The sequence below is a fragment of the Lolium rigidum genome, chromosome 1 (genome assembly GCF_022539505.1).
Source record: "Lolium rigidum isolate FL_2022 chromosome 1, APGP_CSIRO_Lrig_0.1, whole genome shotgun sequence".
Lineage (NCBI taxonomy): Eukaryota > Viridiplantae > Streptophyta > Magnoliopsida > Poales > Poaceae > Lolium > Lolium rigidum.
In genome coordinates, this window is record NC_061508.1 from 161,411,925 (window position 1) to 161,426,950 (window position 15,026).

General features: G+C 42.1%; 1 protein-coding gene and 1 non-coding gene across 2 annotated transcripts; both read left to right on the forward strand.

Moving 5' to 3' along the window:
- Positions 1-443: 443 nt before the first annotated feature.
- On the forward strand, positions 444-5,345 carry LOC124682668. The gene is made up of 10 exons (XM_047217312.1): positions 444-520; positions 1,217-1,297; positions 1,918-2,009; positions 2,105-2,321; positions 2,483-2,572; positions 2,869-2,942; positions 3,083-3,193; positions 3,288-3,352; positions 3,739-4,738; positions 4,938-5,345. Exon 9 carries the CDS (start codon positions 3,821-3,823, stop codon positions 4,730-4,732), a length of 912 nt encoding a protein of 303 aa, XP_047073268.1. The 5' UTR covers positions 444-520; positions 1,217-1,297; positions 1,918-2,009; positions 2,105-2,321; positions 2,483-2,572; positions 2,869-2,942; positions 3,083-3,193; positions 3,288-3,352; positions 3,739-3,820; the 3' UTR covers positions 4,733-4,738; positions 4,938-5,345.
- A 3,432-nt stretch (positions 5,346-8,777) lies between these two features.
- On the forward strand, positions 8,778-8,850 carry TRNAK-CUU. The gene has a single exon. It is a non-coding gene; the product is annotated as a tRNA-Lys (tRNA).
- Positions 8,851-15,026: the final 6,176 nt, after the last annotated feature.

Consider the following 15,026-nt stretch of genomic DNA (forward strand, 5'->3'; position numbering starts at 1 on the left):
TAGGATGTGAGTGCATCTATAGTTTATGTATATTTCGCAAAAAAAAAAGTGAGTTTCAAGCGTGTGTTTCGCAGGAAAAAATTGGTCCATGCCGCTCCAAGCCTCCAACCTCTCTCAGATTTTTGTTTTTTGTTTTTTTTTTTTGTTTTATGACAGAGACGTTCTCAGTTGCCACCTCTCCCGAATAAGAATCAGAACGGAATACATCATTGCACGAATCTCGGCGACCTTGTTCGAAGTTCACTTCCCTCTCCTCCTCACCCCCAAAATTTCCTGTATCCTTCTCGGTCTCACTCTCATCTCCTCGCCAGAATTTCCCACTTTCCTCCCTTTCCATCTCGCCGCGCCCTCGCTAGTCGCTATGCCGCCGTCCACGGGAAGGATCGGAGGCTGGTGCGGTGGCGGAGGAGGCTGCGGCACCGGAGGCATCAGCGGCGGGCGAGAAATCCGCGGTGCCGATTGCGCGGATGACCCACAAGCCTCCTTCTGCGGCGACCCCAGCAGCGCCTCCGCACGGCAGGTACAACCTAGGGTTCGTAGATTTGGGCCGTAGATTTATTTTTCTTGCAATTGCGCGTGACCCTCTTTTAGTTCTTGCTCTCGAATTTGCATATGGTGATTCGTGCGGTTCTTGCGATCTTTAGATCCGAGTTTCCCCCGCCCCCTAAGTAAGGGTTCTACCCAAGTTCTGCGAATCGGGTATAGGTTCCTGCTTGAGGTCCCCGAGCAATTCGTGCTAGCTTGCTGCCATAGTCATGATATGTACTGCTTGCTCAAATTTATCAATAAGCGCACAGCATTCTCTCTGGCATCCGCGATTCCTGTGCAGGTTCAGACAAAGTGCCCCCTGATCATTTTTTTTATTCGTTGTACTTGTGCCATCTGGCCCTGGATGTTCTCATCAGGCTTCCGTGATTCCTGTGCAGGTTCATACATAAGTCCCCTGATCAATTATTAGTTTTTTTCATTCATTGTAATTGTGCCATCTGGCCCTAGATGTTTTCATCAGGCTTCTTGTCGTTAAAAACACATTGCTCTTGTTCATCAACATGCAGTTGTCTTGACTGACTGAATCCTTTAGACCATATGTTGCCTCTGATGTGATACCCGCTTTTACGCAAACTCAATATTTGCGTATCTAGTTTCCTTCTGGTTAGTAGCTATTCCTTGAGTGAACTGTCTACTGAACACTTTATATGGTTTCACTTAATTGAAGGGTCCGACAATAGTTGCAGAAGCTGCAAGGCGTCTGAGAGTTGATAACCCCGATAACACAGCTTACAGCTCCTCGCGGCAGGTATAGCCTAGGGTTCATATATTTTGGCCTGTAGATTTATTTTTCTTGCAATTGCACTTGATCCTCCTTTAGTTCTTGCTCTCGAATTTGCAAATGGTGATTTGTGCGTTTCTTCCGATCTTTAGATCCGAGTTTCCCCCGCCCCCTAAGTAACGAAGTAGGAAGGTTTCTACCGAGTTCTGCGAATCAGGTGTAGGTTCCTATACATGAGCCCCCCGACCAATTCCTGCTAGCTTGCTGTCATAGTCATAGTATATACTGCTTGCTCAAAGTTATCAAAAAGCGCACAACATTCTTCTCTGGCTTCCTTGATTCTGTGCAGGTTCAGACATAAGTCCCCTGATTAATTATTGTTTTTTTTTTCATTCATTGTAATTGGGCCATCTGGCCCTGGATGTTTTCATCAGGCTTCTTGTCAGCTATTAAAAACACATTGCTCTTGTTCATCAACATGCAGTTGTCTTGAGTGATTGAATCCTTTAGACCATATGTTGCCTCTGATGTGGTGCCCGTTTTTATGCCAACTCTTTATTTGCGTATCTAGTTTTCCTTCTGGTTTGTAGCTATTCCTTGAGTGAACTTTCTACTGAACACTTGTATATGGTTTCACTTAATGGAAGGGTCCGACAATAGTTGCAAAAGCTACAACCTCCAGGGCGAGTCAATGTGCAAGACATCTGAGAGTTGATAACCCCGATAACACAACTTACAGGTGATTACCATCACCATAGCATATTCCCATCTTGTACTGGCAAATGATAAGTTTACTTTCCATATCCAATATCCTGCAATTTCTTTTGAACTCAGGAAGGGAGAATATACAGCTAATAGAAGGGACTTCTTGCACAATTGCCATGAAGGAAGCAAGAACCTTGCAACTCCACGAGGGAGCAACTACTGGGGCGGAGGAGTCCAAGGTGCCAGAGAGGGAGGGGACTTATGCAGAGGGCACAAGGACGACAGAGTGGAAAGCAGGCTATTTTCTGGAATGCGCTTTATTCTTCTTGGCATCCCTAGTAACCTGGTACCTTTCCGGTTTCTAAGCAAACTTTTCTAAATTGCCCCTCTGGAATCCTATTACTTTGTCGTAGGAACTGATATAATGATACTCTGCATATGCAATTATTTGTGGTATCAAAACCTAAGCATGCAAACTGATATAGTCTGTTCGTATGAACTATGCAGAAAATCGAATGCAGAGATAAGATCATTCGCATGGTGGGACAGATGTTACCTTCTACTGATTATGATATTGCGACTCACATTGTCCTGATGGTAAGTGTATTAATAGTCGATGTCCAGTAACTTGCATATTGAACTTCCTTCTGTGTTGTTCAAAAGAAGCATTATTAAGCTGATCTGCTATTTTTATTTATATATATTCTTGAACGCAAGGCCGCGATGGAAGGGATGCTAGGACTTCATTGATCTGTCATTTTTCTTGTTCATTGTGTGTTATCAACTAATCAGACCTAATTATTTGAAGTTTGCTTGCCTGTGACTAAATGTGATTGATTCGCCAATCAATGAATTTGGTATTTTTGTTTGTTTTAGTTCCTATTTGATTGCAGGTTTGCTAATCTGCTATAGTGTTCATATATATTCTGGAAGTTTACACGTCCATTGTGCTGAATGCTGATATTAGGTAAAGTTCTGTCAAAGTTTAAAAACGCTTAAGCACCCAAAGCTCTAAGCAACAGAAAAATGCTGCACTTATGCATTCTCTTATTTTGAACCTTCTGCATTCACCTTTCTTGTGTGCTGAACTTACTTGCCTATTCTTAGGAGGATTTGTCTGCTGGTGCCAATCTTATATGGAGGACCGATGGGAAAAAAGTTGTTAAAAACATTTGGATTGATTTCTGCTGCCAGCAAGGAAGATTACTTGACGAGAAGGTAGAATGTAAATAAGTTTTGTTATTTCTTTTCCTAGAAATTTGTAGCTAAATATAGATGGCTGACACATTTAATTTTGTATTGTCTCTGTCAGAGTGGTGGTGTACCTATTGTCTACGAGACTCCAACAAAGACATGCAGCATTGATGATGATCAAAGGTATTATTATTGCAAAGTCGTGGTATATGTGTTTTTGTAGTTTTTTAAGGTATGAAAAGTTGAAAACATGTATTGATATGAAACTCAATTGTAAAAGTCAGTATAAACACTTATTCATATTTCATCAATGTTAGCCAATGCGTGCTTTTCACAGTAGGTACTAGTATTGTCGATAGCAGTCAACTACAAGGTAAACTGTTTTGAACAATGTACATCTTACAAATTTTTATATTTTGCACATGGTTTAGCATCCTAAGAGCCTATGAATTATTTATCTTTCCTCTGAATACTGAAAGTTATTTTCTAAATAGGAAGTGGAATAAAATTCTTGTCCAGTTTGAGTACGAATCAGCATATGTGACATATTCTTTTAACAAAATATGCAGATCAGTGGTATCCACAAGTAAGAAATTGCGGCCATGCTGTCATGATACAAGCTTCAGTGCTAAGAGATTAAAGAGGAAGCTTATGGCATCTGAAAGTCAATCCAGCAGGCAGGGTGCTGTTATAAACTACAGCTCATACCATCACTGGTATCAGTGTAAGCTGGATAATTCAAGCAGTACAAACCTAGAACAGTGGGCTGTTAATAACAAAGAAAGAGTTACAAGTTTGATAATAACCCCTGGGAGTGAAGGGGGGCACTACTCCTTGGTACCTTGCGATGAATTGATACTATATACCAGAAAATCATTCAATGCAGTGGTCCATATGAACAATGATAAGCTGACCCTCAGAGGAAGATATTCTGCAAGAAATTTCCTTATTGATGCATCTCATTCAGTCAGGATTGGGGATGTGGAGGAAGGTAGCTTGCAAGAGTACACTGGTGATAGAGATAAGAAGAGTGATTACCAAGGCTTTGTGAAAATGGTCAATAAGGAGCTGTTTCATGGAAAGGGAAAACCTGATACTATCACTCAGTGGTTAGCATTACTGTTAGAAGCTAAAGTTGGGTGTGAGTTGCTACAGCACCATTTTGCTTTGATGGAGGGCCGGCATGCAGCGGAGGTATTGATGTCCCTTAATGACCTGCTCCTTGATTTGGAGGTCAGTGACTACCCTGCTTACAAACAGGTTATATCGGATTTGGCAAAATACAAGGGCTGGCAGAAGAAATGCTTACAGATGACCTGCTTCCTCAATGACACATTTCTGAGCAAAGATGAAGCTGGGCGTTTCAGGAGCACATATAGTGATGATGTGCCTGGCCTACTGAAACTTATCCGGAATTGTAGACAACACACAGCGAGGTCAGAGGAGGAACTATTCGGTTACATTGTGGGCCATCTCTGCCCAAATTTCATGGGAGATTTCCAGCATGCCATGCATAGAGCTGGATATTTGAAGAATCTCAAGCTGCAGTATGTTATGGGTTGATTTGAGGTATGTACAATGTGGGGGGAAAGAAATATATAATGGGCAATCTCTTGAATTCTGTTCTTAGCATAGAGTATGCTGTGCTATATGGTAAATATCTTCTTTTATTTTCACTAAAACTCCAGGCTTGTTGAATCCCATTGCTTTAAAGGTTTCAGTTGTAAATGTTGAAGAGTAATTTTCTTCTTCTCTAATGGTTGTGCAGGAAAGCTTGTATGTACGGGAATATGCCGAGAGCTTGCTGGGCACATATCGCCTCAACGCCCAAGCTCTGTAGTGAAGAACTAAGTCATCCATTCTATTCCAGCTACAATCGCCTCAAGGCCCTGGACAGAAGCTCTGTAGTGAAGAACTAAGTCATACAGTCTCTTCCAGGTACAATACTGCACATGTAACAAAGTCATTCAACTGTCCTCGACGCCCTGGACAGAAGCTCTGTAGTGAAGAACTAAGTCATCCAGTCTCTTCCTGCTACAGTACTGCACATGTAACAAAGTCGTTCACCTGTTCAGCAGGACACCTACAATTGCGTTTGTTGTTTGCCAATGGCTGTATTTTGTACAAGACACCTACAATTGCATTTGTTGTTTTCCAATGGCTGTATTTTGTCAGAGTTCCGTTGAGTGTAGTTACATGTATGAAGAAATGGCTAACTAATATTTGCAGGGAGTTTCAGAAAATGAACTAGACAATAGCCACGTCGACATCATGATGGTATGCATATTTGTAACATACACAATTTTTAGCTGTTACTTTGAAGTTCAAGCTCAAAGTGATATTTGATATGCATGGTGCAATTAGTTTTCTTTCCGTGTTGTTTTTAATAAAGGTAAACCCTTCAGCAGGGCACAAAAACACTTGTACCTGTATTTAAGGAAAAAACATAGCAGAGATTAGTTTATGTTCTGTTTCCTGTTGGCTGCACATATATTTGGAAGAGAATACCTAGATATGATATAGATTACTATGAATTGAAATTTTTTCCACGGTTTCCTCTATATTCGAAAATATATTTGTTGGTAACTCAGCCCAACATGGAACTGAATAGAAAAATCTGAAAGACTTCATTCTATGGATGAACTCTGACATACATAGCTAACATAATGCTCATAGCTTAAGAGATTTGTGCACACAAGGCTAGCTATTGTTTCAGAAAATAAGTGTGAAACCAATCTCCAATTTATTTCAAAAAGGATAACAGTTTACAAACTAAGAAGCGATAATGTTCACAGTATACAGTATGTAGGATGGTACGAGAGTAATAAAACTAAAAACCAAGCCTTAAACAAAAGGCTGAATAAATCAGAGCAAAAGGCAAGTGTGAGTTAGGTGGGATTCATGTCAGACAATGTAGAACATATAGCAATTTATGCACTCACCAGGAATAAGAAGAAAATATTTGGACAAATGTAAAGTTTGTTGATTACGTTGTTGCCTCTCTTGGAAATCTGCCAATAAAATTTAGAATCGTCCAGTCTTGACTTCACAAACTATTCTCTCGAAATTGTTGCACCAAAATGGATTCAGCTGAATCTGTGAATGTCTAAACCCATTGGTCGTCCTTTGGTTAGAGACTGAACTGTTCCAGAACATGAACAAAAAAAACCCTGTTGCAAATTTCAGAGCAGGGTGCTTCCTGATCTTCTGTTTCTTGTACTGCCTTATGCTCTGTACTAGCTGTTTGTAGTATAACCTTCTATGCCATGTGAACAGCTTGGCACGATAGTGTCTCAAATTACATTTTTTTACTTGAAAAGTTTTATACAAACTTGAACTTATGATATGTGGACAGAACAGGCATCTTTTCAAAGGTATTATTGCACCTACCAATCAGTACTATCTTGAGAAGAGAGATGAATTACATGACTGAACAGGTAGCGTGTTAATGATATTATCCTTCGCACTACCTTGGAAGACTACAGACGAACTAGATATTCTCGTGCTGCTAATCCGGAAATGACTTACAGGTGGTGTTCTTGGTTGGAAAAAATGAGTAAACCCAAGCAGTCTAATCAAAGAGTACTGTGTAATGTGGTATTCATATTTTCTGAGACAGCTATGAAGCAGACCTCGATAAATGTTGTGCTTCTTTTCCTTGTACCAAACAGACATAAGATGAAGAAACATATGGTAATCTCTAGTTCTTGCTGATTTGGTTAGTGAATATATTACTGTTTGGTGTACTGATGGAGTAAGCATCAGCGTTTTTGGAAATTTGTTGGCATAACTGTGTATTCCAGACCTGGCAAACAGAAACGAAATTGAAGAGAATAATCGATTTCATTTATTTCTCCCTATGGTGTCACAAGTCACAGATTACATCCACAGCATGCATACAACAACCCACCTACATCCAGAACACCACAGGCTTAACTTGTAAAAGATGCTTAGAAATTACATGGGAGGTGGTGTGACGGCTCTCTATCTGCAGCTCCCCTTTATGAGAATACTTGAGGCCGAACATGGTGATATGGAGCATGCAACCACCACGGTCACCAAAGGCTTCAGGGAACTCCAGTCCCTCGCGCATCACACACTCCACAAGGCAAAATCTGCAGTCTCCCATGTGTGCGAGAGTGGCACTTGGCCCCGCCGGCAGCTGCTGGCTCTGCGGGACCTTGCAGAACAACTTGTCCCTGACCATCTTCCACTCTGGCTGCACACTGCTCATGCCGCTGCGGGAGGGGACTTGGCAGGAGCAGACATGGCCATCCTCGAGAAGCCCGACCCATGCATCCAGCTCCTCGTCGAAGTAACCTTGGCCATCGAAAGGCAGCACCCAGTCCCCATGCCACCGCCATTTGCAATTCTCGGCGTTGAAGGAGTAGGTGCCTCTGTCAAGGCTGTCGTTGTTACTATCTTGTGCAGACATGAAGATGGTGCACCCGTCTGGGTGCACGGCGTAGGAGGTGATCCAGTCGCCCTCGCCGAACGGAGGCGGTGATGGGACGGTCTTCCAGGACCAGTCTTCCATGCTGGGCCTTGGAAGAGACGACCATGACAGCTGCTTGTTGCGTGTCTCTGGTGCCCGCGACAACCCTTGGAAGGAATGCTGCAGCCTCACGTTAGAATAGAAGGATGACATCCCGTAGAGTGTGTCGCTGGCGGTCAAAGAGATGTTGAAGCCAGTGAGCAGCGGAGCCGGAAGACAAGGGCCGATGGTCAGCGCCGTCGTCTCAGTGTTGTAGACGAGGGTGGGCGTCTGGCCACAGCGTGGGTTGGTGGCGATGAAGATGTTGCTGCCGAGGGCGGTGAATTTCATGGCACAGTTGACTGTTTGTGCCGCTAGCCGGAGGATGGGAGGCTCAGGGAACCCATCCATTGGTCCCTGCAGGTCGGCGGTGGTGTCTTGCAATGTGTCAGGGTCGATCTTGTAGATGCTGAAGCCCTTGTGGCAGTCATCCAGCGCCAGGTAGAGGTGTTTCCCCTTGCCGCCGGCGCTATCGCAGTTGAGCGGCCGCTTAGACATGTCTCAAATCAATCACTCCCGCTCTCGATGATTTATGGGTATAAGTTATGACTGTGAATCTGCCAATGAATCCATATACTAGTGGAACCAGGTGAAATCTGAGGAGTACGGCCGCCCGGCTGGTTGGGTTCTCAGCCACGAAATTAACCGGATCTGATCCCCCAGCACTGAGCTCATATAACCTGGGGGCCGAACGACGAAACAAGTGGAGAATTCCGACAGAGTACCTGGTAATCCAGCGCTGCGCCAAACGGGAGAAGCAGAATAGGGACGCCGGTCTTCTCTCGGACTCCCCGTGGCTCCCGTTGCGGGCGGCGTTCTCTCCCGTCCCAGTCCCCGGTTCTATTCTAGTAGTAAGAAAAGAATCCCAATCTCATTTGCTAAAAAGCAAACGGACTCGGATATCACTAAAAGGTAGGCACAAGAGCTGGAGAAGGCCTACAAAAGCCACGGTGGATAGAGATAGAGTCCACAATAAGCCTAACTAAGCAGGATGGCCCAAGGTCTCTGTATTAGACCGCTTACCAGTATGGTATGATTGCTCCACCTAACCTATTAGGCCTTCCACCTTTCAAAGCCCGTCTAGCTCAGTTGGTAGAGCGCAAGGCTCTTAACCTTGTGGTCGTGGGTTCGAGCCCCACGGTGGGCGTATTCACTTGTTTTTTCATTTTTCACATTTTTCAATGCTTACCCTGAAGGCATTCTACATCCGTTAATCTTTGGCAATTTCTTCTGTCTGATGTCAATTACAGTAAATGTTATCTCAGAGAAGGTAAGCTTGTGCACTGTTTTTTTTTTAGAATTCCGCGCTTGCTCGGTTATGGGGTTCATAGTCTTAATCTGGAACGTTTCTATCAACAAACAGATCCAAGCTTGCGGAAAGAAAATAAATAAAAAACTTGCTCCTCCTAAATTAGTAACCTTTTGTGTGTATTTAAATTTATCTATATCTATATCTATACCCCTATATAATGTACCAATTTTGAATTGGCCCTGAACAATCAATGTCACTCGTTGGTTTCTTAAAGCCCCACGGTGGGCGTATTCACTTGTTTTTTCATTTTTCACATTTCGCAATGCTTACCCTGAAGGCATTCTACATCCATTAATCTTTGGCAATTTCTTCTGTCTCAGAGAAGGTAAGCTTGTGCACTCTTTTTTTTTTAGAATTCCGCGCTTGCTCGGTTATGGGGTTCATAGTCTTAATCTGGAACGTTTCTATCAACAAACAGATCCAAGCTTGCGGAAAGAAAATAAAAAAAACTTGCTCCTCCTAAATTAGTAACCTTTTGTGTGTATTTAAATTTATCTATATCTATATCTATACCCCTATATAATGTACCAATTTTGAATTGGCCCTGAACAATCAATGTCAGTCGTTGGTTTCTTAAATCCAACAGCTGGGAACAACCGGATAAGCCAATAACAGTATATATGGTAGATACCTCCACGATGTTCTAGACCTGTCCATGCTTACTCTGGTCCTTCTTAAAAAGAGATTCACAAGTGATGCTCCGTGAGGCAATGTTCTAACATGAGTAGTAGATCAGTGCAGGCAGCGTGGGAATAGGACATGGTTGAGATGGAGCGGATGGCTTGGCAAGGAGCAGCAGCACACTGGTCGTGCTGTACGCCTGTACCAGGTGGACGCGGGCAGCCGTAACTAGCTTTGGAAGGCCGACTGGAACTCTCGGAAGAGGCGGACGAGGTCGGGAGAGAGCCTCTAATTCCACTGACTCTCCATATCTCACGTGTGACGGAAGCCTGAATCTACCGACGAGAGGGCATCTTCTGGCTCCGGCGGAAGGACTCGACGCAGCCAGCGAGGGGAGCCTTCTGCTCGGCCTCTTCCGTGTAGGAAATATGTGTCCTGCAACTTTATTCAAATTACTTGGTATTATCAATATTTGGAAAACCTTATATGGAATCATACGTGTGTTAGCACATGGAACTGCTTTTGTTGTTTGGCATGGAATTAATTAAATATGTACTTGCTGGAATATACTTAGTGCATTATATGCCTAAGGAAGTTGGTCGATTATCAATGGAATACAATGTATCTGTGTATACATTGGAAAGACTACCCGGGTACATTGATGATTGGAAGGAACTATGTCATGGTTAGATAGATTACAGCCCTAATGTCGACTTACATGATTACTGGAATTATTACATGATCATGACGCATTGCTCACAAGTGCGTGTTCCTGGGACTAAACGGGTAGAATCCGTTAACAGACAAATTATATCGTGGTTGGTAGTTTGATCTGGACTCTATCCCGGAAACTAGTTTAAACAACTAGGAATCTTATTTGGAAACACAATATAAGTAGGTCCCTACCCCTAGACTCATATATGCGAAATGTGAGCGGCACCACGGATAAGCGTAGAGAAATAGGGGTAGACCACAAATCTATTCTCTTCTACATTGGTATCAGAGCGCACGGTTTTAGGGTTAATGGCGATTAACCGGAATCTGGAACGGTTAGTTTAGCCGTGAGCTCTTTCCGATCTGAGGAAATATTCCGCTGCAAACTCTACGCTTCCACCGACACAAGAATCTCAACACGCTGACCCGAACGTAAGCCCACACGCTCGTTTCTTTAGATCGATCCAGATCGATCTACTCCAGTCTCCGCCGCCGACCTCACGAATCAGCTTCAAGCACCGTCACGTCGGAAAACCTCGTCGCCGGCGTAGGCTCCACCTCGCCGCCACCCCAGTTCGTCGACGATCCACCGTGCCGTTCTCCGCTGCATCACGTTGCCCCGTCGGCCGTCGCTGAATCACGCCGCCTCGACGCCATCGGCAGCACCTGCGCCACCAACACCAGGCCGTTCTCCATCGATCTCGTCGTCCTGCTATGCCTCGAAGGCAAAACCTCCACAGTACGATCAGGTAGCGCCCAAGTACTCTGTCTCCAACAAGCTGGTTGCTTGGAATCTGAAAGTCAAGCCTGTTTTGCTGCTACTGTTCTGTGGTGTTCTCTGCTGTTACGGGATAGTCTCCAATGGCTTCAAATAGCGTTTTTGCTGAGTTGCTTAGATCGTACAAGCTGGATGGCACAAATTTCACTGTTTGGAAGAGGAAACTCATGTTCCTGTTAACTGCTGAAAATTTGGAATACATAATTGGGAAGCCTACACCAAAGAAACCAGCCAATGATGCAGACGATGAGCAGGAGGAGATGAAAGAGTGGACAAAGGACAATAAGAAGGCTAGGATTTTCATACTTGGTTCAATGTATGATTCTTTGGCTAGTGAATATGAATCGGAGGTAACTGCATATAAAATTATGAGCAGATTGGAGCAGGATTATGGAGAAGTTTCATTGGTGAGGGTGCTCAGCTTTGGTCAATAGAGTTTTAAATACAAAGATGACACAAGGTGGGTCTCGTTAATGAACACTTAAACAAGTTGTGTGTAGTAAATGAGGAATTTAGGATTGCTGGATATCCTTTCTCTCGAAGAAGTGCAAGTTATGATTGCGCTCAACTCTTTGCCGCACACTTGGGAACAATTCAAGATGTCTTTCTGTCATTCAGAGAGAGTAATTAACATGCGCAATTTGAGGTATCATTTGCACATGGAAGAAGATAGTAAGTCTTCACAAGGGAAAGATAAAAACTCACAGAATCATGAGTTACACCTTGGTGAAGAAAGGATGCGTTGGCAGAAAGGGCGTCAAGGTGGTGATTTGAGGGACAAGATCAATAGGAAGAGGGGCTGGGATGATCATGCAAATAAAGGAGCCAACTCTGATTTTGATAAGAGGAATTTTAGATGCCATGATTGTGGAGATTCTGGGCATTTTCGCAAAGACTGCCCAAAGAAGAAAAGGGTATACAAGCCAAATGAGAAGCCTAGGAAGCATCATCAAGACAAACGTCATGATGGGAAGAAGGACAACTCTTCCCCTGATGGTACGTGTGATTTATTTGTGTGTTCAGAATCATTATTTACTACTTCTGCTTCAGACCATTGGGTAGTAGATTCTGGTTCCACTTCGCATATTGCACGGAATAGTGATTGTTTCACTTCTTTAACACCTATACCAAAAGGCACTAGATTTATTTATCTAGAAACAACTGCAAAAGCTGATATACTGGGCATAGGTGATTATGTTCTTAAACTCCCAAAAGGAGGAAAATTAATATTGAAAGACACAGTCTATTCCCCTAGCATGAGAAAGAATCTAATCTCTGTTTCTAGACTAGAATCAATTGGATTTAAAGTTTTATTTGGAGATTGCAAGGTTAATATACTGATGGACGGAAATTTAGTTCAATCAGGAAATAAATTTGATGGTCTTTATTATATTGAGGATTTCCTAGATATTGATAAAATGGACTGCATGGTCACCGAACAAAACTCCGTAGTGAGGAATATAAATGGTGATAATAATTGTTCGGAGTCATACCTTTGGCATCTTCGGTTGGGTCATATCTCAAAGAACAGAATTAAAAGGTTAATTAGTTCTGGAATTTTAAACTTCAAGTGGGAAGACTACGACATTTGTGAGGCATGTGTCGTAGGAAAATGACTAGAGCACCCTTTCCCAAGGCCTCAAGGTCAAGTGAACCACTTGATATAATTCATTCAGATATTTGTGGGGAAATGTCTACACCCACAATAGGACAGAAACTCTACTTCATTACATTTATAGATGATTACTCAAGGTACGGCTATGTTTATCGCATTAAGCATAAGTCGGAAGGTTTTGACATGTTCAAGATTTTTAAAGCTGAAGTAGAGAATCAACTCAATAAAAAGATTAAAGTGCTAAGAACTGATCGTGGTGGTGAATACACATCAGGAATTATGGATGATTTTTGCAAGGAAAATGGAATTGTTCATCACTATACTTTACCTTACACTCCGCAGCAAAATGGTGTGGCTGAAAGGAGGAATAGAACCTTAATGGACATGGTTAGGTCTATGATGGCATACTCTGATCTTCTTTTATCTTTTTGGGGAGAGGCGCTTCATACAGCTGTTTACTTTCTTAATCATTCACCTTGTAAGTCTGTTAGCTCTACTCCTTATGAATTTTGGAAAGGGAGGAAACCTACAGTGCTGAACTTAGCTGTGTGGGGCTGTAATGCCCAAATTAGAGTTCCTAGTCAACTGAGAACTAAACTGGAACCTAAGAGTTTTCCAGGAATATTTATTGGCTATGCTTCTGGTTCAAAAGGTTATAGATTTTATGATGCTGAAAAGAAAAGGCTAATAGAAAGTAGAGATGCAGTTTTTTCTGGACCAGGATACACCTCGCCGTGCTAAACATGCGAGACTGGAATTGTTAGCAACCCGAGAGGATACAAGTGAACTAAATACTGAAACTGATTCTAATAATCAGGAAACTCCATCTACCGTTGAAATTAATGGTGGCACTCCCTCAACTAGTTTACCTAGGAGAAGTGGGAGGAATGTAGCTGCACCGTCATATCTTGACGATTATTATGTTTTTATGGGGGAAGTGCACTCTAAAACTTGTAGTTTAGAGGAAGAACCAAAATCTTTTAAACATGCCATGTATTGTCCTGAATCTAAATTATGGATGGAAGCCATGCGTGAGGAACTAGAATCCATGGAAAGAAATAAGGTTTGGGAATTGGTTGATCTACCTAGTAATCGGAAACCAATTGGGTCTAAGTGGATTTTTAAAAGGAAATTGAATGCTTCTGGTGATATTGAAAAATATAAAGCTAGACTGGTTGCTAAGGGGTACACACAAAGAGAAGGCATTGACTTTGTGGAAACTTTCTCCCCTGTAGCTAAATTTACTTCTATTCGAATATTGGGTGCATTGACTGCATACTTTGATCTAGAATTGCATCAGATGGATGTTAAAACTGCTTTTCTCAATTGCCATTTAGATGAGGAAATTTATATGTTGCAACCTGATGGTTTTATTGAAAAGGGAAATCAGGGAAAGGTATGCAAGCTAAATAGATCAATTTATGGTCTTAAACAAGCTTCACGACAATGGAATATCTTGTTTGATAATGCTATAACATCATATGGGTTTACTATGATGGAAGGAGACCATTGTATATATTTTAAAATAGTGGGAGGAAATTTTACACTTATCGCTATATGTTGATTATATACTTATTGCTTCTAGTAATAAGGAAATGTTGGTAGAAGTTAAAACATGGCTTTCTTCTGCATTTGATATGAAAGATATGGGAAACGCTTCTTATGTTTTAGGAGTGGAAATACTTAGAGATCGGAATAAAGGAACTTTGGGTTTGACTCAAAGGAATTATCTAAAATCTGTATTAAAACGATTCTCTATGGAAGACTGCAATCATGCTTTTGTGCCATTAACGGCAGGAATAAAACTCAGTGAGGAAATGTGTCCTAAAACTCCTGAGGAAAGGAAGAGAATGGAAAATACTCCATATGCTTCTGCCTTGGGATCTCTGATGTATGCCATGTTATTCACACGTCCTGACTTGTACTATGCTGTTGGACTTGGAAATTTTTCATGAGGTAAGACCTAATATTTTGTTCTATAGAATTTGCACAACGAGATTCCTATAGAGTTATATCATACGAATCAAACAAATAGTGTAGGAACAATTTTCATAGGATCTAAATCCTATGCAAATCCTATGAATTAAAGGAGTCCTAAACACGTCTAAACCAAGAAAACTAATTTGGAACGAAACAAAGTACTACATCTTTTATTTTTCAGATGAAAAAATTGCAGCTATGTTTGCAATGTCCAATTGTGCAGACTATTCCATCAACATCAGATGCTTCCCATTTCGGAAGGCTGGATGCAGCGAAAATAGGTCCGAGGCTGCAGTTATGCTC

Excerpts from the sequence above, each read along its gene's own strand:
- LOC124682668 (XM_047217312.1), top strand. The coding sequence starts at position 3,821 with ATGGCATCTGAAAGTCAATCCAGCAGGCAGGGTGCTGTTATAAACTAC.